The 22,577-nt window shown below is 42.7% G+C and overlaps 2 protein-coding genes across 5 annotated transcripts in view; one reads left to right on the plus strand and one right to left on the minus strand.

Moving 5' to 3' along the window:
* Positions 1-4,996: 4,996 nt before the first annotated feature.
* Cnot4 (CCR4-NOT transcription complex subunit 4) lies at positions 4,997-10,012 on the minus strand. The gene has a single exon (XM_075681326.1). The coding sequence runs from the start codon at positions 9,852-9,854 to the stop codon at positions 8,067-8,069; it is 1,788 nt and encodes a 595-aa protein (XP_075537441.1). The 5' UTR covers positions 9,855-10,012; the 3' UTR covers positions 4,997-8,066.
* Positions 10,013-10,210: 198 nt separating this feature from the next.
* Positions 10,211-22,577, plus strand: part of LOC142572316 (tetratricopeptide repeat protein 37) — a 69,951-nt gene continuing 57,584 nt past the window's right edge. The window contains exons 1-9 of one of the 4 annotated variants that reach the window (XM_075681322.1): positions 10,211-10,443; positions 10,800-10,894; positions 12,877-13,020; positions 14,793-14,887; positions 14,963-15,035; positions 15,757-15,885; positions 16,599-16,694; positions 16,995-17,109; positions 21,145-21,294. In XM_075681322.1, coding sequence (XP_075537437.1) covers positions 10,805-10,894; positions 12,877-13,020; positions 14,793-14,887; positions 14,963-15,035; positions 15,757-15,885; positions 16,599-16,694; positions 16,995-17,109; positions 21,145-21,294 — 892 coding nt within the window. In that variant the 5' untranslated portion in view covers positions 10,211-10,443; positions 10,800-10,804. The other 3 variants (XM_075681323.1, XM_075681325.1, XM_075681324.1) reach the window with 3 other exon arrangements.

Raw genomic sequence — 22,577 nt, forward strand, 5'->3', positions numbered from 1 at the left:
GATGGCATTGTTCCTTTTCTTGCACTTTCTTCCCCGTTTTTTTTGGCCACACTGAGTCGCCTACATTTAATGGTTCCAGATGCGACACTTTCACGGGTTTCTTTTTCAGGCACGTATGGAAAAGATACAAACAAGAACAGTTGTTTCCTGGCTTTCTAACTTTCTGTTAAGTACACCAGAAGAACAAGAAATATAGCTCTTGGCTACCTCAATGTAACAATCTTTTGCACAAGATGCTGGATGTAATACTGAAATAAGCCGACAGAAGCGAGTGCACGAGGCTTCCGGATGCAATTGTCAGTTCGAAAAGCAGGCATCCCTGACACTGCGGTCTGTAGACCGTTTCAGTCTCAGCTAAAAGGCATTGCCATTGGGAAATGCCAAACTATTGATGCAAACTTTCTTTAGTTGCTGGTTGCAGTGACACCGTTGATGCACATTCAAAGGCACAGTGGCAGTGGTACGCAAAGCCTGCATTTGCAGGCTTTGCATACCACAACATGTTAGGATGTGTGCAGTACAATAATAGAAATGGTTCACAATTATAGAAATGATGTGCATTATGAGCCCTAGGTGGTAACGCCCCAGAACTTCTGTAGAATTGTCCATAAAGCCTGACATGGCCTACCGCTTTTCTGAAGTGGACTGGCGTCATACCTCTTGGCCTCCAACTTCCAGTTTCCTTTCATTTATCTTGGTCTTTTGCTCAGTTCTGCCACTCCTGTGCAAAGATGTGAGCACAGAATAGGCCACCCGGCATTTCTTACTGCATGTCCCCTTCGAGTGCTTGTCAACAAAGGTCTTTTAAAAGTCAACCTTCGGTAGGCCAGGCATCTACCTTACACAGGGAAAATACGAAAACATAAAGACCCTTACACATCTGTGAAGCTTTCTCCTGAACAGTGCAGCCACATACATGTATATACACACAAATCTCGCTGTTTGAAACTGCAGGAAAAGTCATCTGTACTGGGCATCTGCATTAGGTGAAGACATGAGAAGGTCAGTTTTGTTACCGGTACCTGTACTCACGAGGGTGTGCCAAGCAAAACAAGGATATGAAAAAAAAGCAATTGAATGCATTGCTGTTGCACCACCAAAGCTGCATGCAGAAACTGACGCATGCCATTGCTTTCAATATTTTTACGCCTCATCATCTGCCCATTCTCAAAAGGCATGGTACTGCTTTTCTGCTGCATCTCGGAATGTGCACGATTATACTGGGATATCTGGAAAGGCTGTCAAAAGAAGGCCTAAAAGTGACATATGAAAAACTTAAGAAGAGTAGCATATTCAGTTACGTAACATCTGTCAAGCTCTACGCTGCAGCAAGCGTGATGCCTACACAGATGTCTAATGATTTCCATTAAATAACAGACAGAGGCTCTTTTTAATCCCTTTCAAGCATTGTTAGCTCCTGCCACAATGTGAGAACTGCACACAGAAGAAAATACACAATTGCCTGACAAAGCAAAACCTGTTGAATGGTGCGTGAGGGCAACACCCATCAGAAATTTCACTGCGTTTCATAAGTGGGTTACACACGGCTATGTGATTTTCTGTAAGACTTAACTTTCACACAAGTGAAAAGAAATCCAAACATAATTAAAAAAGTAACTTAATGAAAACCGCATTATGACACATGTACCTCATTCAGTTTCCTCCATAGCAATCATTAATTTAAATTTTTTGTGCTGATTTTGTTGAATGCTAATAGAATGTGCTTTGCAATATTGTGCTTTTCCAAAGCTAAAATTTTTGGTGCCCTACCTTTTCGGAAGAACAGATACTTGGGAAAGGTGCTAGCTCATGATTACAGGCAATGCCAAATCCCAACAGAGGAATTTAGAGACAGCCCTTACATTGTTAGAATTATTGCTTCTTCTGTCCTTGTGGTTTTGTACTGCCCGTAGTCATGAATGATGCTCACAAACCTTCCCCGCAAGTTTTCTTTCCTTTGTTAATGACACCGCTAGTTTGTACAGCAAGGAGACCTTGCACGTTTCTCGGCTCGTGTGATGCTTATATTGTTAGAATAAAAGCATCAAGTGTATTTAGTGATGCTTCTCACCTGCAGACCCATGTATATAAGTTCAGAAAAGCACTAAGATGCAAGGTCAATTAAAGAAAAAGACACTATGTTTCAAAACTTACATGCACGTATCAGACAGATATAGCTTGTCAGGTTTGAAGTGATCAATAGTGATCGAATAAAGAATGCCGCTGGAGCCGATCTTTCAACTTTTGAAGTGATCAACAGTGGTTGAACAAGAAATCTTGCTGGAGCCAACATTTCAACTTGTTGAAACATCGACTTCAGCAACATTTCTTGTTTGACCACAGTTGATCATTTCAAACTCCCATCTTTCTATAAGCTTTTATGTTGGTAGCCAGATTTCTCATCTACAAACACTTTGACAAAGCATGTTCAGCACGATCTGCACAAAACTTTCCAGGCAACCGAATAATTTTTTCGGCCTGCAGTTTGGGAATGTTAGCAGCATAACTAAACTGACAAGAAGCTGCGACACTTTTTTCGGTCTACCATAACTTCTTGAATATAGTCACCCCAATCTAAGCATGCATTCTCTTCTGGCATCAAAAAAGAAAGAAAATTGTATATACATGTAAGTCAGCTATTTCACTTCACGTGATGTTGATTTGAACACAACTTTCCACCTGTGGCTTTAACAGTTCTTATTATAAAAATTCTTACAAGCAAGTTGTGTTCTTTTTAATAAACTACTAAATTGTTCGTTCTTAAATATAAGTGACTGATTTTCGCACTGTCACTTCACTTAACAAGAAGGCCCAGAAAAAAATGTTCATATATACACCTAAGTACTCTCTGCTCCCAAACTTGGGCTGTCAATATTCAAAGTCATGTAGCAATGACCTTTCTTAGTTCAAAGTGCAGGACTGCAAGCAGATGAAACAGAAGCATAACTTTTTTATGAGGTACCAATAGCAGCAGAACCAGCAGCTCAATTGGGGGTGTAGAAGACTACATACTGAGGCAATATGAATGTGACAGTGGAAAACAGGAATTCAAATTTCCCAAATATTTTTCTGGCATTCAAAATATCTTTTGGCTACTGAACACCAAGTTTATGACAACTAGCATTTCTTGATTGCAGTATGTTTTATCTTTGTCTAGCAATCCTCCACAACTTTAGTCGTGATAGGTGAACAAAAGGATGATATTAAATTCAAGAAAACCCGATACTGTATGGCAAGATAATCACTATTTAAGTGACAATGCTTTTTTAAAGAAATTCATACCACATTAGATGTGTAGCTTTGTTCTGTCTTTTTGTTGCAGTAAGCTGTTTTTATAATGTAAAATACCTTAACAATTCTAAGCCTCCACAATGTCAACTAAACATTATTAATGTATTGAAATATCACAGTCTAATGGATAAATGTGCATTAACTAAGAGAAAAACTGTGAGGAAAATTAGGGTAAGACCATTATAGAACACTAACCTTGGCAACACATAAATGCAAGACTAGACACATGCAAGCCATAACAAAAGTAATCGAAAACATACAGTGCCTTGTTTTGAGGCTGATCAGACACCATTTCAATCAAATTTCACTTAAAGATTTGTAAATTCTGAGCTGCAGCACAAACAACATGTTTTGATAAATTAAAGGTATTGCTACAACAGAATAATGTTTTATACAAAATGTGTAAGGGTAAACCTTTACATAGTTGATTTGAATGCTGGTCAAAAGCAGTTTACTTCCACTGCACTTGACCTGAGCTGCAATCATAGCAATCACTGTAAACTAATAGTGCTGTCACACAGCCAGTTTTGATCGTGATCAAGCCTGATCCAGATTGAAATTCTTGATTGATCGGCCCTCTACAGCTGCATGCATAAAGGAGCCAATCACGACCGAGAAATTTTATCCCTATCAGACGTGTCCCCTGTGACAATTGTATAAATAATCGGCCTGAATGTCGTGGCAGTTCCCAGCACTTTTAAGCCTGGTGACCTTTATGCGCATACAAGAACATGACTCATCACTGCATGGGGAGAGCAGAACGTGTTGAAGGGACACCAAAGTCATACAATGAGCCAATTTGGATTGCTATATTACCCTCCAAGTAACCTTGCAATGCTTGTTTTATGCCAGGTTTGATTTAGTTGTAGAGAAAGTTGGGACTGATAGGGCTCGCTATCCTTACACAATTCAAGTTCTCCTTGCTGAAGCTGTGCTTTTTGCACAAGTTACGATATGCTCCAGCGAGTACCATTGCCTACATTGAATGGCAGGCCAGCACAGAGAGGGTGTCACACTGGCATGAAAAGCAAAAGAACAGTGTGGAGTAGCTGGACTTGCCATTCTGTAGAAAATTCCAGTAAAATTTGCAGAGCTACATTTTCTTTTTTGTTGAAATGCAATGTAATTCGTCCCTCTGTTATCACTGGTTGATCACAATTTACCAATCACAAATGGGAGTTATCAGTGGCAACCCTCATCCTACTGCACATTTTTGTCATTTTATCACTCTATTCTCAGTAAAATGACATTCTGAAAACCTTGGAACATTAATCCATCACTACAGCTGCACGTATCGCTTGCATTTACTATCTACAACTGTGAAAGAAGGCCAAACAGAATTTAACATGAATTGTTTTCTTACAGTAGATGGTGATGTAATCATTCGGATACTGTCCTCATTTCATTAGAGAAAATTATCTATGCATTCCTGGCAGTGACATTTATGCCAATATCAGCTCTCTGAAAGCATTTTCTTTTTTTTTTTTCTTTTGGATAGTATAGTCAGCGTCACTCTAAGATAGACCAAGCTCCCATTTCAAAATTCTCAGAACAGGCTGTAATTGAGGACATTACAGGGGAATGTTGTGCGCCACAAAAATAAGCCAAACTATGCCAAAATATGTCAGAAAATATTTAGCAAGACCACTACAGTAGCAAGAACTGTGTGCAGCACCTGACCGTCCACAACTTTGGCTGGGCTGTGTCACTGGCAGCCCCTTGTGAAGCTTTTATTTGAGAATGCACATCCTTGGCCCTTAGAAAATAATTCTGCAACATTTTGTACAGTTAAACACACACTAGTGTAGATGTCCTGTCTTGTTCAAGGCAAAGCAGTAGTTCTGTTTTTCTCCACAAGAAATTAAGGTAGAGCAGGCACTAGGCAGCTGCTCTCGCACAATTTGTCCTTTACACACTTGAGCTTGCGCAGCAACAACGCAAGAGCAGCCACAAGAGAGACAAGCTTGTTTATGATGCTCCTCATAAGAGTCCCTCATTACCACTGCATGCAATTTCCTTCCAGTTTTCACAAAAGCATAGTACTACTTGCACCAGGTGTACTAAATGGCTAGCCTTGTGGTCCACTAATGGCTGTGACAGGGACTCATTGATCACAGCAATCAAGCGGTCACTGAAACTTAACACACTCCAGGTAAGCCACAAATGCACAACATTGTATTTTCCCTGTTACTCGCTAGCATTTGCTGCTTTCAGATTGCCATCTTGCACCCAACACATACACAAACACATGCATGAAAAACACATATATGAACACATGCAACGGAGGTCATGCAGGTGATACAGTGAAAGGTTGTGTTGAAATTGCCGCATGCCCAAGCAAGCTGATAAAGTTCTTATAACATAAAAGCACTGTTCAGAGCTAAACCTGATTAACTCCTGACTAAAATTAACACTAAGCATATATAGGGTTGCCAATTGCTCTGGAATGTGCTGGACTGTCTCAGATTTCATCAAAAAGTCAAATTTTCATGTTTATCCTGTAGGTCATTAGTCCCAGTGTGAGGCCTGCATGGCAATACCCGAGGGCTGTATTAACCTGCAAGATGGGTGTGCTACATGTACTTTGAAAAATATGCAACTACCCAAATTGTATCACTCAATTTTGATGACTTTGTGCAGAGAGAGTGTTCCATACAATGAAATGTTCATAAGGAGGTCAATAAGATGGGCATGTGCAACACATTATGGCAGAGCTTAATGTAAAAAAGAACAAGAACACATTAGAGAAATGTTAAATTAGTTTAGATTGGCAAAGTATACTTTCAAACCTCTATAATCATTCACTTCACAATAAGAGATTGATTACTAGGATAGAAAACGAAGGCCGAACATTCACTTTTTGTATGCACAGATATATCAGTACGGCATCATGGATTTTAATGCATTTTTTCATACTGCTCGTTGCAGTACAGTAAATGTCCTACAAACTTGCAAAGTCTGTTCTTTGGTTCCTTTATGATGACAAGTAGTCATTCTTTGTTGATACGCAATTAACTTGGCCAAAGCAGACCACCAAAATGCACAATGTCATAGTGAGTTGGTGTGGGAATTTCCGAGTTGCACTGTCACCCATCTTTTAATTTTTGCCTCTTTTATGGCTTATCAAGCCTGCTCTGATGGCAAAGAATGCTTTTCGGAATTGTAGAAGCATAATTTACTATTACAGGTCTACTCATCTTTCTCTTTAGTGTTCCGTATGTCTAATGAACTTAAATTACCTACAAAGAAAGGATGACATATTGTAGTATTGCAGGCAGCAAAGAGATAAAATAAGCATAACAACACACAAGATCAACAAGAGAACACGGATTCCACCAGTGCATAGCTCCCTCCATACGGCCCCCAATTCAACTCTTGTCCAGACTTTCTGCATGAGCAAGTTGACAACCCTGTAGACATTCTATTAGTTTAGGCTCATCAATTTTTGCATCACAAACCATACAGAGAGCAAGACAGTGCTGTATCAAAGAGACTTGACAACACTCGTGAGGTATTCAACAGAAAGAAGGGGCTGTGACTTATCAAGAGTCAACGGAGTTTAATCTCACATACAAGCTCAAATAGTGTGTGTTGTCTGCTCATGTTGTTCTACCTTTAGAAAAGGCACTGTGAAAATGAGCCATGTGAAATAGAACTTGACAAAAACTAAGACGGAAGTTCATTTTATGCATAAAATCCATTTAGTCACAGCACTGACATCAATACTGTGAAACTGAATAACAAAAATATCAACTGTTGTCTTGCTCAGAAAATAACAATAGCCATGAGCACTAATAAAAAGATGCTTTGCTCAAAAAATATTTGCACTATAACAAACTTAAAACAAAATGCAACAAGGGTAAGCTGCTTGTATAGAAAGCTTCGAGTCATCACACACAGCACAAGAAAATCAAGTATACGAGCTTGAGGGCACAAACGCAGTGCATTTGTGGCTCTGAGCTATAGTGTGTTAATGAGATAAAGACAGAAAGAGAGAGACATAAAAAAATTATCTAAGAATCCTATGTCATAGACTCTGGAGGCAAAAATAAACAAACAAAACAGCAGCTTCTGCCACTTTCACCGAGGTCCATTTCCACCGGTACATGCCATATATTCAGAAGCCTTCTACAGCAATAATTACTGTAGTTTGCTCAAGTTTCAATACCCTATAACAATCCTCACAAGGTGCAAGATAATTTTAGTCAGCTTATTTTAGTTATATCAGGGTCCCTTTAACTGATCCTTTAACCTAACCTTTAATCCTATGTGGCACTGTTTTACAGCTCCAAGTGACCTTAAGCGCTATTAACATTATGCGTATCCACCCTTTGTTGCCACAGAAAGCAGAATGAATGGCTACAGAATAACGCAACAACTGCTGATCAATCTCTTCTCCTGCTTTGCCAATGAATACTGAAGACTAAGGAGATTGCTGCAGACAAGTGACCATCAAGGTGGTGCACTTGTGACAACTACAACAAAATGCCTTGAATTTCACTGCGTACTGTTTATTCCGTCACTTCGTGGGATCTTTTTTTCTTCTTTCTTAAATTTAGAAAGCAAAGAGAGAATGAAAAGAAAAAGAGAGAGAGAGAGAGAGAAGCTTCCACAGCAGCACCTTAGGGAGTCTTTTCAGAGAAAGACATAACCGGGTCAAATTTTGGTTCTGTGGAACTCATCATGATCCACACAGTGGTCGATGTAAAGAGAAAATAAAAATTGAGAAGGTAGGCGGGGACTGGGTTCAGAGCGCAGCGGGTAGAGAGAGAAGCCTAGAAACGCGCAGCCATGTTAGTGGCATCTGTTAGGCTTCCCCCAGTCAGGATGGCAGGGTCCTGAGAGATCCAGGGCATTTCTGGGACTGCACTGTTCCCCCAGGGTGGGGGACAGCCGTTTCCAAACTGTGAAGATGGAGGTCCCCTCAGGTGCGGGGCATGGTGTGAACCGGCACCACCCTGTGGGCCAACCCCAAGGGGTGGCCCAAAGGTTATGTTCACTGTGGGCAAAAGCGAGCGAAGTGCTTCTTGGGACTCACGCAGCGCGCACAGTTCTGCCAGCCCGTTCCCGGCACCAGGCATGGCTGGCCCCTGGTGCGTTGCCAGGGGCATCAGTTTCTGTGTTTGCTGTCCTACTAGGAATGGACTAAAACCTGGCGGCGGCGGTGGTGGAGGCCTGCGTAGCAAAGGTTCAAAAGGCGGCGCTGGGCGCGATGGCTGCAGAAAAGGTGTCCGCTGTTGATGGTGCATTGACAACAAGGGGGCCTGTAGCGGTGATGACAAACTTGTGGCCAATGGCGCCGACAGTGGCGTCGAAAGCGGGGTTGACAGCGATGTAGACAGCGGAGTTGACAGAGCAGGCGGAGGATGAGCGCAGAGGGAATTGCTGCTTGCCAACCGTGGTACAGCCGTTGTCGTCGAAGTGGTCGCCGAGACTGCCTCCTTTTCGAGTAAGTCCGCCAGACCCTTAGAGCATTCGTCCCACGGATCGAAGCCCAAGTCGTCTTCGTGGGCAATCGCGTCGTCGCCACCAGCCCTTGAAGGCTCGGGCGACGGGGGCGATAGGGACGCCGTAAACGTTGGCGACGGATCCTCAGGCGGCGTGCTTCTGTTTTCCTTGGGCACCGGTGGTGTACCACCGCTCGTAGTGTTGTTCGCCGCAGCCGCCGCAGCGGCAGCAGCCGCGGCTGCCTTCTGCTCGCTTTGTCTAGCGTGCCGCGGTGCCAGCCCTGGCTTGCGCGGCTTGTTGGCCTTCTTCGGGGCAGTAGTCGAGACAGGCGCAGCGGCCGGAGCCACCGCGGGCGGAGGTGCACACGCAGCCACGTTATTGTTGGCTGCTAACATCTGTTCATGCAGCTTACGCTCGTACTCCTGGTGCTTACCGTGTTGCATCTCCTCTTTTGTGAAACTCGCTGCCTGGTCGCCCAACTCATGCAAATACATGCAGTCCGTCTTTGGGCACTGCTGACCACGCAGAAAATAATTGCAGTATTTTGTGGTGCCGAGGGAAGCTTTTAGAGTCCGTCCATCCACTTTCACGTTGTTGACAGCTTGGATGGCTCGCAGCGCATCCTCCGCCTTGTAGTAGGTGACGTAGGCGCTCGCTGAAGGGCCTTGCAGCCCCGCGTACGAGGTGCTCTGATTGACGACCACTTTGTGAGTTTTACCATATTTACCAAAACAGTCCTGTTTCTTGAGCGTTTCCGCTTCCGCTAGTCGCGGTGGCAAACCTACGACAAACACCAGATTTTTCTGTACAACGCGAACGTTGGCCAAATGTTTACGATTTTCAGAGAGCTTCTGTTTCCTCTGCAGGTCCCTCTGGCGCTTCTCGTTCTTTATCCTATGCAGCTCCTCTACTGAGAGCGGTTTGAAGTCAGCCGGGTCCTCGGGGTACTGTTTTCTGCAGGCAGGACAGAGCCCATTTTCGTCAGTCCTGATACGGTGCCAACAAAATCGACAAATCTGGTATAGGCAAGTGCATGGGAAGAAGTTGATGTCGTCCATTTCTAGCGGTTCCATGCACAACGGGCATTCCACATTCTGATCCTCTCCTGTGGACATCGCTGACCGAGGCACAGACTCTAAGGGCACACGGACACCACCTTGCCCCGATATGTGTAGGAAAATTCGCCTTTTTTTGAGCACCTGTCAAGTGAAGAACACACCTTAACTTCCGCTTGCGTCGCTTATGCCTCTCAAAAACTGAACAAAAAAAAATGAATATAAGAAAGCGACCAGGTGGCAGCACAAATGCTGGTATGTTCCTTTACGTGCTCGCATGCAATAGCAAGGAGGCTTTCGTTCTTCACTTGAAAGCGCAGCACAATTGCATTGACGTCATGCTTGGACCTTTGCCTGCGTGCAGTCCGCGTCGCAAAAAAATCAATCGAGCGCATCGTAGAGCCATTTTTCAAATACTGGGGGCGCTGTCATCGGAACCCGAACCTGCGGTGGTACTTAGCGGTCGGTTGCTCGTTGAGGAACTGAAAGCATAAAATTTATATAGGTGTTCTGTGCTGAAAGTGCTGAAAGTTATTGGGACCGCGAAGCACACTCGCGAAATATCTGTTTGACGCTGCTGCCTGTTGCTACGGGGCGACGGCATAGAGCCCCACGAGAAACACTTGCCGCGGCTACCGGCACATAACTCGTAAGACGTGAAAGTCTCGTTGGTCTTGTTTGCAAGGTTCTATTGTGGCAATTGCTGGTGCTTCTGACGTGTTCGCATAGAGTTCAAGCTGTTGCAAATCTTTGCAGTGTCGAACGGACTTATGTTGCATCAGCGGCCGTAGAACTGCGACAACGGTGTCAAGAATGAGAAACGTTTTCGTGTAATCCGATCGCTTGAACGCTTGGTTACACTTGGTGAATGGAGGATTTGCATTTGAAGCGAAAATATCTCCTTTGGCCTGTCCGGTTGAGCCCTGTAAACTCTCGTGTACTTAGAAGTTCCAACATATTCTGAGTTTGAGACACTCATACCCTGTGGTTTCCTTTCCTTTTTAGTAAAAATGGATTCCAGAGAAGTGAAGCAAGCGCTGAAAGACGCAAGAGACGCGATCAGACAAAAGGAATTCAAAGCTGCTTTGAAGCACTGCAAGGTTGTATACGTTCAGTGTTATGCTTTGTCAATAGAAACAAACTGTTTTATCATGTACCATTTGTTACTCTGTATAATACCGGAATATTGCAAAGTGAAAACGGGTGGTGCTCATGTATTCAGTTCGTCCACATTTACACAGTGCCTGGTTGCCTTGTGGTGCTTGAGGTACTGTTCGTAGCATGCTGAAGGCTAGCACAGCCACTATCACAGATGCTGGCCCTGAATGCACAGCACAGAGATTGCTGCAAATGTGTTGGGCTCGAGACAGCATCTTAGTGAGTGCGCTCTGCGAAATGTATGTTGTTTCACTCCTTGCTTAAAAAAAAAAAAAAGAACTTGATTTCAGCAGTTAATGGGATGGACGATGTCGCAACGCTGCTGAGCACGCCATTCATTGCAGCAAGCGAATGTTACTGGTGCCGTATAAATAGTTGTAGATCTGCTGAGATATGCTGCTGGTACACTAGTATTGTTTAGCTCTGTTGGTTAATGCAATGAAGTGTGTGGACAGTATGGTGTATAGGCATGTCGGAGTGCACTTGACAGATTGCCGTGCATTAAGATGAGAGACACGCTAATGTAAAAATTTTTCTTGCGCCTGTGGTTGCGATCAGATGTGCTGTGGCAAGTGTCTTGTGAAGTGTTGCCTGCACTGCAAAGTTTTCTTTTAAGGAAAAGCTTTCTTCGCAAGCCCACCCGGACTTTGGTGATCATGGCTGCTTGGTGCAGCTTTGGTCTTGCCGCATAGCTCACACTTAAAAACAAAACAAAAAAAATTTACGTGCCCGATGGCGAGATAAAACCTTGGTCACCTTGCATAGGATCAGCCTGATGCTCTAACCATTAGGCCACAATTGCATGTATATTTCTATCGTGCCAACATGAAATAGCTCTTTGAGATGACCTCCAGGTGTGTCGCATTGCATAGCACGGGTGGATGAGAGCATATGCGAAGGGGCTGCGTTTGGGCAGCTTGTTATGTGGATGATGCGTTTTGGGTGAGGGCCTTCCATACGACCTTGCACTGACATTGTAATAACACAAACTTAACATAGGTTTCAGCACTCTTTATGCATATAAACAAAATTTCACTGTATGTAGATTCTGTAGATTCTAACAAGGTGTTTTGGGTCTGCTGGAATTTTTTTTTCCTGCCAGTGCTCCAGGACAACATGCTGCATTTGACAAAGAAACATTGTGTTTATAGTGTATGTCGAGCGCCACTTCTGCGTTACCTTTCACTGCCTGTAATGGGTTGAAGGTAGCTGGGACATTACACTGCGAGTGAGGCTGGACTGCCCATATAATTGCTGTCACAACGAGATTCATGGGGATTAAAGCATGTCACAAATGGCAGTGTGCTATGCAAGTATGCAATTTAGCGACATAAAAAAATATGCACAGGGCCTGTTCAAATTAAGCTGTTTTATTTGTATGTAATGTGGGTGTCACACGGCATGCTTTCAATTATAGATGAGCCCAGTTGTGATCGAATTTTCCGATCGCTGTTGCACAGATTGCAGGAGGAAGCCAATTGTGGTCGAAAATTTGGATCGGGCTCTATCGCAGTCTAATGTGGCCATGTGACACCGGTACAAGATACTTAGTCAGCTAGCCGAAAAAAATTCTGACTCAGTTGGATGTCTCACTGTATTTGTTTTGTATGCAACCAAACTGAATTTATTTTAACAGCTTTGAATCATTGCTACATAAGAGCGAGTTTTATACTAGGGGATGCAAGCAATAACCAAAACTCTGCTTGGGTCTTGTTGTGGCCCCAAGTGGTTTTCATATGCAAAAGGAAGGCAGGCTGTTTGTTTTAAGGGACACAAATGGCTTGCATTCCTCTTGCATATGAAAACCAGTTGGGTCCCATAACCTAAAATTCTCGGAGGTATTTTTTTTTTCTCAGAAGAGTTTTATGTTTGTGGAGCTTTAGAATGGGGGTGAAGACTCATTATTTTAATGTGTGGCTTGCAGACTGCCTTGAAGGTAGACAAAGAATGCTACATGGCTTGGGTGTTTGTTGGAGCAGCAGCACAGGAAATTGACCAGTTAGAGCAGTCAGTTGCTGCTTTCAAAAGGGCTTGTGGCATTTCTCCTGATCAAATCCTTGCATGGCAGGTACGTGTGAGTATTGTTTAAAAATAAGACTAATGCATGATAGTAGCCAGGCCTTGCCAAATTTCTTTGGGTGGTTCTTTTCTCACCAGTTCTAATTTTGTTGGTGGTGAAATGACCTGACTTGCTACCTGACTACTGTCAAAATGGTTTTGATTTACGCAGGAGCTTTTCTCACTACTTGGCGTGTGCAATTACCAGGAGGGCTGATTGTTGGCATTGCTCTTCCTAAAGCTAGATTACAGAGAGCCGATCATTTACAAATTTAATGTTATTCAAATTATAAACTTTTAGATGAAAATTCTTTCAATAGTGGGTCTTTTGGTTGACCTATATTGTTTGTAGTAGTTCTCAGCATAATAGTAAATAATAAAATTAGATGAGAATTTTGCCTTTCTTACTCACTGGTATTCACAGTGGTTGCATGAGAATGTAGTTCAATAGACATTCATTACGACAAACACAAAGGAGCCACAGAAATTTGTTTTACCGTAATTTCAGCTTAACTGAAGTGCAAAAAACTTGGGAAAATATAATGGCCCTCAAAATATTCACTTAATTATAGGAATCACCTTAACAAGAGCCTGCTGTGTACATTAGCAGCACTAGTACCGTACTTACTCGCGTAAGGCATGCACACTTTTTTTATATTTAACTGGTGCGAATCTTACACGAGGCAGGCTTATGACTACCCACTGATGCCTCGAACTGTGCTCAGGCTGCTATGAAAGTAGTAAATGTGAGAACTGGAGGCCGACTATGAAAACGTTTACAATTGCTGATAGATTTTTTTGGACACATTCTAGTGCCATCTTGTAATGACTTGCAGGAACTAACCAGCATGCGAGTATGTGCATTAGGCTTAGTGAAACATTTAAAAAAAAAATTTTCGCACTTCAAAGTGAAGGTGCGGGCCTCACTCAAGGGTGGGCTTTACAGTAAATATGGTATTTGTTTTTTAGTTCAGGTAGGAAGAGGTTTGTTCATTCATAGTGCCGTCTACTTTATCCACGCACATTTCCTAATCTTCTGCCTTTGTTATGATTTTAGTGAAAGACACCATCCGGCGTAGTCTCTGGCTGTGAAATGCACGAGGGTGAATCAGAAAGTCTTTACCCCTCTTTTCATTAGCCAAAATAAGGTACATACAGGTAGTTACTAATATACGTACTATTCTACGTACCTTACACTATTTTTCCACATAGTCCCCACACCGGTTCAGGCATTTGTCCTATTGCAGCACTAAATTTGAAATACCCCTGTTGTCAGTCAGCGATGCATGCAGCTTCCCCGAACGCTCATTGTCATGCAAGTCTTCATGGCCTTTTGCGAACTCACAACACCACCCCCTCAAACTTATCAAAGCGAGACACCTTTCCCCATATGTGGGCTGCATTTCCCTGTGGATTTCGATGGGCGGTCGCCCTTGCTCCATAGAAAACGAGTCACACTTCGTTGCTTATACGCTGTAGACGTGTGAAGCACAGCTACCATCTTCAACAACTGACAGCAGTGTCGTGCCACGGAGCTACCGGCAGGTAAGGCTGGGGCAGTCTAAGAAAGGTCCACCGGTGGGAATAGATATGTTGCACTTGCAGCTGTAATTTGGTAAAAAAAATTAGCGGCAAAGACTTTCTGATTCACCCTCATATTTATGCTTCAATATGTGTGCTTTTTTGTTGTGTACATATGCTTCTGACTCTCTTGGCACATAGCTTTTAGCATATTTTATTCTTCTTGTAGGCTTCCAGCCAATTGATCTTCTATTCTTTCAGGGTCTCTGCGCACTGTATGAGAAGCACCAGAGCTTGGGAGATTTTGAAAATGATCGCCATTCCGTGTACATAAAGCTGATTGAGCTCACCCAAAAGTAGGTGCCACTAAAGGCAAAGTTGTAGTCTGTTTTATGAAGGTGCCCTAATTGTTCCTAATAATTTTTCTGCAGTGATGCTACAAAGCAAGTTGAAATAGCTGATAAACTCACAAGTCACTACAAGAACACTGGAAATGTTTCCAAGGTACGTACAGCCGTACTAATTTTTAGTTTCTGTAGCTTGAAGTTTTTTTTTTTTGTCATCAGCGGCCATAAACTTCTCTCTGTGAAACATATTTAGGCTGTGGTGTCAAGGGATATTTTTCTCGCAATGATTTTTGAAAAGGTGAAAATGACGGTGGAGTAACACGCATTGAATACAGTAGTTGAACAGGGAACTTCAACTACACCCACCTTCTGTATTGCGTCAAATCGGTCATTATCCCCTTTGTGCCACAACCTGACTGTGTGCTCTTGGGGTCACGTTAATCTTGTCAGAGCGGTCGATCTCAATGGTATGCCGCCTTCTGTCATAGTTTTTCTGTGGTGAAAATTCTTTCTCATTCCATTCGCAAAAGTTTCCCGTGTTCATCTTCAGGCATGATTAGCAAATGCAGCATTCACAAATGGTAATATAAAAGGGCCCCAACTTGCCAGGTGACACAGTTTCTTTAAATGTGTGGGACTTCACCATTTTTTGTAGATAAGTAATAATTGGCCATGATGATAGCGATCAGCATTTATCACTTGGTTTTTGGACGGTACATGTTTATATTAATATTTAAACCTTTTCAGAACCTAAGGCCCTTTGAGTAAGTTTAAGTCCTGAAATATTTTGTGTAACTAAGCATTTGCAATTGGACTTCGAGGTGTTTACTCAAATGTGCAGCAAAGTGTTCATTTTTGTGCATTCCTATCATTTTCAGTACTTGAGTACATTGGAAGAGTGTACTAAAATAATAGGCACTAAACCAGAGACCACGAAGTTATGGCAATCTCTTGTGGACTTCAGCAGTAACAGGCTGGCCACATACCCTAAGAACCATCAGGAGCTGGTAAGTTGCATTTACGCAACTCTTACTGGTAACCTCACCATGAGCAGTTGAGCACACTTTCACAGGCATGATTTCAATGTCTTATTCAAATGTATGCATAAGAAAAGAAAAGCATGTCCATATGCTGGCTTGAATCATTATGGTGAAAACAGTAGTGTAAATGTGAGCTCTCCGAGTTTAGAATCACTGTACCAAAAGAAATAAAAAAAGAAGGAACATTGAGTTGCAGGCATTTAAACCAAGGTTAAAGCAACAGACAAGAAAACGATGATAGACTTCTAGACAAGTAATCTGTCAGTCTAGCTCAACGGAATATTTTTCTTGGGCGTCCCTTTATCGGAAAGTTTGGCCATGTAACAAAGAATGATGAGAGCTACACGAGCAAAAAGGCAGTGGAGGTCTATCTTGGTGGTGAGAAAAATGAGGCCAGTCTACGAACAACTGGCTAGATATTACTGAGAAAGGTCTTGATATCACGAGGTTGAAAAAGGGATTGAGTTAATGATAAAGGGCAGTTCTTAAGAAACTTAAAATAAAAACAGGGACTGTTTAGAAGTGGGATGTAGTTGTCAGGAAAAGAATACTTATTTTTACTGTTAGAAGGGGAAAATAAGAGGGGTGCTTAAGTGAATGGAGTAGTGAGGATACATGTATCTTGAAAAAAAAATTTTCATATCTTCCAAAGATTAAAGGGAACTTGTATTATGTTGCAGCTTGTGAAGGCTTATGCACACCTGGCCTTCTCTAGTGAAACAGAACGTCCCCGCAGAGATGCGCTGTGCCGATCCTACATGGATGCTCTGTTGAAGGTAAGTACCAGAGTCGCAAACTAAGATGGCTGAATCCTGTTCTCAGTAGCATGACTGTTGATGTGAAACCTAACTCTTGGGTAAGAAAAGCTCAAGGGAGGACATTGCCTATTTAGTGTAAATTGGATGAATTCGTTATAGTACAATGAGCCATGAGACAGTTATGTAGTAAAAGAGTACTTTTAATTGAAGGAGTGAGGAAAATTAATGTGAAACCCCCCACTATGGTGTCTCCCATAACCTGTGAGTTGCTTTAGAACGTTAAACCTTGTAAATACTTTTTTCTACATTGGTTCTTAGACAGGTCACAAGGATGATGTTATCAGTGAGGCCTTAAGGTTTGGTGAGAGTTTTCCGGAGTCATCAGTTCCCATGGAAGTCATCAGTGGGATGTATGTGGATATGACTCTTAGCAGTAAGTGATATCATTTTTTTTTGCTTATTTGTCACTGTATAGGCAGTTGTGTACACGAATGATCCTTCTTGTAAAACAGAAGCTACTGTGTCATTACTGAAAGCTTTCATCATAATTTTCTTGCTTCCAGGAGTACCTATCATCATCATAATTTTTGAAGTCATGCAGATATAGTTGAGCCTCCTTATAACAAAGATCACAATCATGCAGTATGCAGTCGTTATAGCCAAACGTTCAGAATAAGTGAAAAAGCAAGATTGACCCCAGGAAATGGCAAACAAATTTATTGTTTTTCGAAAGTAATTGGTAAGCTTGCTTTGCTGCTTCAATGCCAACCCAATAATCGTGCATTCCAGATTATTCATAGCAGACAAGTGCTCATCATCAAAAGCTTTGCTGCAGACGAGCTATTTCAGGGATGGGATGTACTCGATTGTGTTGATGCACCTACAGGTTGTGGTATTGGTTCCACAGTCTTTTCACTTCCTTCATCCAATTCATTGCTGACAAAGCCTTGCTCCTCACGAATGATGCCCTCACTTGTGCACGACTCCGCAATATTAGTTTCACTGTCCGCATGGATGAAGTCATCTCTTTGACATTAGCAGCATTTGGCTAGGGTGGCTAGAATGGGGAGGTGTGATAAGCACAGGGCATTTCCCTTGCCGGGTGCTGTTGCCTTCTGCGCCACTGCCACTAAGGGCCCTTGGGGCATGGGGTGCCATATGGGTGCCGCCACCGATTACCTTTGGCACCGCCTAGGAAATCAGTTATGTAGTTTTCTCTTAGAGCTATCGTTTATTTTTATTGTACGCGAACTATCGTTCTATACCTAACAATGTAGAAGAGCCCACACTTGATTAGGTGCTGGAATTTTCCGATTCGCAGGAGGCCCTGCAAGAAAAACTTTGGTTTTTCATGAGCACCTCGGTAAGGCTCCTTGAGTCAGTGACTTAAAGACAAGCTACCAGTTTCCTTTCTTTTTTAGCTTGCCTCCGCGCTAAATTTGTTTTAGACATATATGTATTGAAAAATTAGGCAGCCGTCACACGTTGACTGCTCTCAGCTCAACCACCGTACTTTATTGCGTGCATTAATGACCACACACATTTTTTAGAGCGCAGCTTCTTGGTGCCTGTTTCTGCCTTGAGTGTTGGCGTCGGTGTAACTGACCTAAAAAGCACAGTGAAGGATGAAAGCGCGAACGCGGAGTGCAGCAGCGGATGAAAGATGGCGAGAGCAAAGAGAGTGCGAGGAGCAAAGTGGAGTGCTTCAGAAGATGTGCTCCACAGTTGTGAAAAGGCATGCGGCAAATGTGTCCACTGCTGGTGTGGGCTTCAGACCCCGTGCACATGCGCTACTTCGCCTGCGTTGCCACTGCTAGAGCATGCACTTCACCTGAACCACGCATTCCTGTGTTCACACTGCTTTTTTTGAACAATGAATTATGCAACTGCCGAAAATTCTTCGTATGCCACTGCTGCTAAACGAGCTGTCCAAGCACAGGCTCAGCGCCGCCACTGAGAGTACCCTGATGTTGTGAATTCAAGACACTTAAACAGCTGCGCTCAAAATTTGCATCAGGGAGTATCGTAATCATCGGAGAATTTATTTTACAGGTTATCAATAAGGAAATCATGGAGAGTTAATCAAAAATAAAAAGGATGGATAAAAAGGGGGGCAAGTGGGTCAAGTCTTGTACTTTGCAGTTATGCTGCGGTGCATGAAAAGCTGGCTCATTGCAATGTTCCAAGGTTCAAATGAACCAACTTTCTGCAGTAATTGGGGTTTTCTTTTTTATACAGTATGGATTGGTACACCGTAATAAACAGTGCGTTAGCCTGTTTACTATACAGTATACTTCCGTTAAGTAGGCTCCAGTTAATTGGATTATTCAGTTAATTAGACCCCAGCTGGTGCCCGCGCATTTCTATGGTCCCAAATTTCATTATTTCGATACTAAAATTGGCCTCCACTGAACAATTCGAACTTGATGCATGTTCTAGACTCGTACGGTGACCCCAATAGCGATTCCCTTAGTGGCAGCGTCTGTCTTGGAAGAGCCTAGGGGACAGTGAATGATTGAACACACGTTACTTCCAATCAAAAACACCTAATTCCGGCCTGCTCTGAGAAGATTCTCAAGCAATAACCATAGCTCATAATGTCTACTTACGGTACTTACCAGATTCTAGCACGCGTCTTTTTCAGGAAAATTGGGCCGAAAACTGCCTGCACCAGGCAATCAGACAAGATACCAAACCTCCTTCGCGGCGTTGTATGCTGTACCACATAACACGGATGCATTGCGCCGAATCTGGCTTTAGAAAAACGGTGACCATTGTTTAACATGTATTAGAGCCTTGCCCATTTTCCTTGCTGATAAATCGGCTGTGCATGATATTTCTACTTTGTTTAGGAGCTTTAATGTCATTCATACATTAGTGTTCCACTTTTGGACACATGGAAGATGCGCACGCATTTGATTTGGGGGTGCATTACAATCTGGAATATACTGTCAAATGAATGAGCGTTCATTGGCATTCTATTGCGATAAACATTACATGGACACTCCAGGCAAATTTCCACATCGGCATCCCCCTCGCCGTGATCTTCTGTATAAAGTCCAAGTGCTTCAGGGCGCCTTTAACAAATTGATGCTTCTAAAATATATATCAACTCGAGCTGTCCACTCAGGCTTTTCACATGTATACTTAATTGGGTGCAAGCAGGTTGAACATGAAAATTAAAAGCAGTATGGAAAGATTGAACCCTGACAGCTTTACCGATTATTTCACATGCCAAGGGAAGGCAAAATCGTTTACATTGAAAAATTTACTTGCGGAAAACTACATGAGTCCGTTGAAGGCATACGTGAAAACACTGCAGCAGCTTTTCGCGGCGATGGCTAGGGTTGCCATTAATGATCTGCTGAACTCCAATAGTGTTACAGAAGATTGAGCCAGCAGAAAGGGACACAAGATATTTTTTTTTCAAAATAAGATGGGGCTGCCTAAGAAAGCGGTGTGAGTTTTCTATGGCACGAACGCTGCAATAGCTGTTCCCAAGGCTGCAGTGGCGCCTTCGCCAACAGTGCCACTGCGTGGCATCGGTGCGTTTTGGGGCCAAGCTCTAGTAGCTGCTCTTCACACCTCCCCATTCTAGCCACCCTAACTCAACTGCGTTTCAACAATACACTGCCATTATTCTGCATGTCAGTCGTCATTGGTTCTGAGCATCACAGTTCCAGGCTCTCGTGCTCCACACGAGAATCCAGCCAAGCAAAAACAGTTTTTATGCTGTGCACAGTAATCTTGTTCAAGCAGCCTTTATCATTTCCATAGCTACACTGCCATGTTTGCTCTAAATGAGCTCAGAGGAGCGACATGTTCATTTTATTTAAGACACTGCCATAGACTGCATAAAAATTGGGACTGTCATGCTATCTTCGTTTGTAATAACTGAGAATTCATTATAATTAGGATTGTTATTAGTGGGCTGGACTGTAGTAACACCGTTGAGTAATCATCACACCTCCTCTTTGATGGCCGTGACCTCTAGGTTTCTAATACTGCTTTTGGTTGGTGTTTTCATAGAAATACACTGGTAAAAATGCCCTGTATGGTCAAGTCATATAAGAAAGAGCATAGAATCTAAATCTGTTGCTTCGCCTTGGCTCTGGAAGAATTCCGCCTAGCTTACTTGAGATCCCTGCAAGTGATATGATAGAGTATCGTTGCTGCAACATATTAGCTGAATTTTGAAATGTGCTTGCATGTCTTCTGTACCTATACTCTAGATGTGCTTGGGTTATATGATTAGAAGCTAACAAACTTTTCTACCTTTCTGAATCTTAATTATCAAATTATTCTCTTTATATTATTGCGTATTTGGGAGTCGGAATACTTGTCAAGATGCCGGTATCAGGAACAACATTTAGGAAAGTGGGCTGTTGTTGCGGCTGTGGTTCGAATAAGGTACCGCTTCTGGAGCAGTGGCAGCAACTTGTCTGAAATTTTTTTATTATAACTGCAGGTTGGGAAGAGCCGAAACCTTCAGCAGAAATTGACAAAATCGAGGAACTTATCGAAAAACGCCCTAACCTTCAGGTTGGGTGGCTAGCAAAAGCGACCCACCTGTATGCTTCCGGAAATGCAAATGACGCTTTCGAGGCTCTTGCAAAAGGTAAGTTGTTGCTGCATGCAGAATTCATTCTGAGAAAGTTTTCAACGGGAAGTACAAGATATATTGCCTCATGTGGCAATGTCAGAGTGCCGAGACATACTGGATGCAGGAACGCTAAGTCGCTGTTATATGCACAGTACTTTTCTTGATTTCCAGTATATTTTGTTTTCCTACATCCAAAACAACTGAAAGGTTTTTTTTTTCTTGGGTGCACCAAGACAACTCCACAATTTTTATAATATTGTTACGTGTGGAAAGACACAGGCGAAAGATGCTATTTACACGCTATTTACACTGGAGCCAGGCAGCCAGGCTGACACTCGCTCGTGCCAAGGGCACCGACCAACTTCTTCGTCGTTCTCGCGCCGGCTCGTCTCTGGAGCATCGCTCGATGATATCTTAATAATATGCTTTGCTCATTGAGTACGAGACTTAACGTCATATGACTCAACTGACACGATGAGGAAGCAGAATTGAAAGCTGTCCAAGTGTGCATGGTTGCATGATGTGACTTTGCACAAAAACTCATCCTGTATTTTCTGCATTAAGTCAAGTCATGATACATTGTTGTCAGAGCTGGCTTTTGCCTTGTGCCCATGTAAATGCCTTCTCAACACAATTCTCAATCGCACCCCGTGTGTAAGAAGCTTGATGGGCTCTAAGAATGTAAAATTTTGGCATAAGACCAAGCCATGAAGTGTAAAAATTTATTATCTTGATAGGGACAGGGACCTATGGTGTCACCTTACGCTATGTTCAGTCACAGGGTTTTGAAAAACACGTTCTAGTCAGAGACAACCTTACAAATTGCTTTAAATGAGATGTCACTTTTGGTGAGTTGCTTCTGCATTATGAATCACTATGCATTATCCATAGGTCAACAATATGAGTGGGTGCTCGCTCATACTTACTCACTGATACTCATTTTCTACTCATGTTCAATCGACATAACTGCCAGTAAATTTCGTTTCTATTCACATTAACTGGTGCTCACTCCTGTTCGTACTGACATCCACTCAAACCTGCTGGCACTCACTCCCATTTATCCTTTGTGCCCTGAAACCCTGTACATCATAATCGTCATAACTTCCATTTATGCGCACATTCATTCACAATCTTCATCACTCACTAACAATATATCTTACGTCTGGCCTATGGCATTATCAGTGTGAGCTTCACTTGCAAAACGGCCGACGCCAGGCCCGTGCCAAGGCACTGCTGCGCTCCTTGGGTGGAAAGAGGACTACGCGCTTCGTAAACGCCACAGAATACACATGAGAACT

This window comes from Dermacentor variabilis, chromosome 2, assembly GCF_050947875.1.
Source record: "Dermacentor variabilis isolate Ectoservices chromosome 2, ASM5094787v1, whole genome shotgun sequence".
NCBI classification, from domain to species: Eukaryota; Metazoa; Arthropoda; class Arachnida; order Ixodida; family Ixodidae; genus Dermacentor; species Dermacentor variabilis.

Coding starts and splice junctions, on each gene's coding strand:
- Cnot4 (XM_075681326.1), bottom strand. CDS start 9,854: ATGTCCACAGGAGAGGATCAGAATGTGGAATGCCCGTTGTGCATGGAA.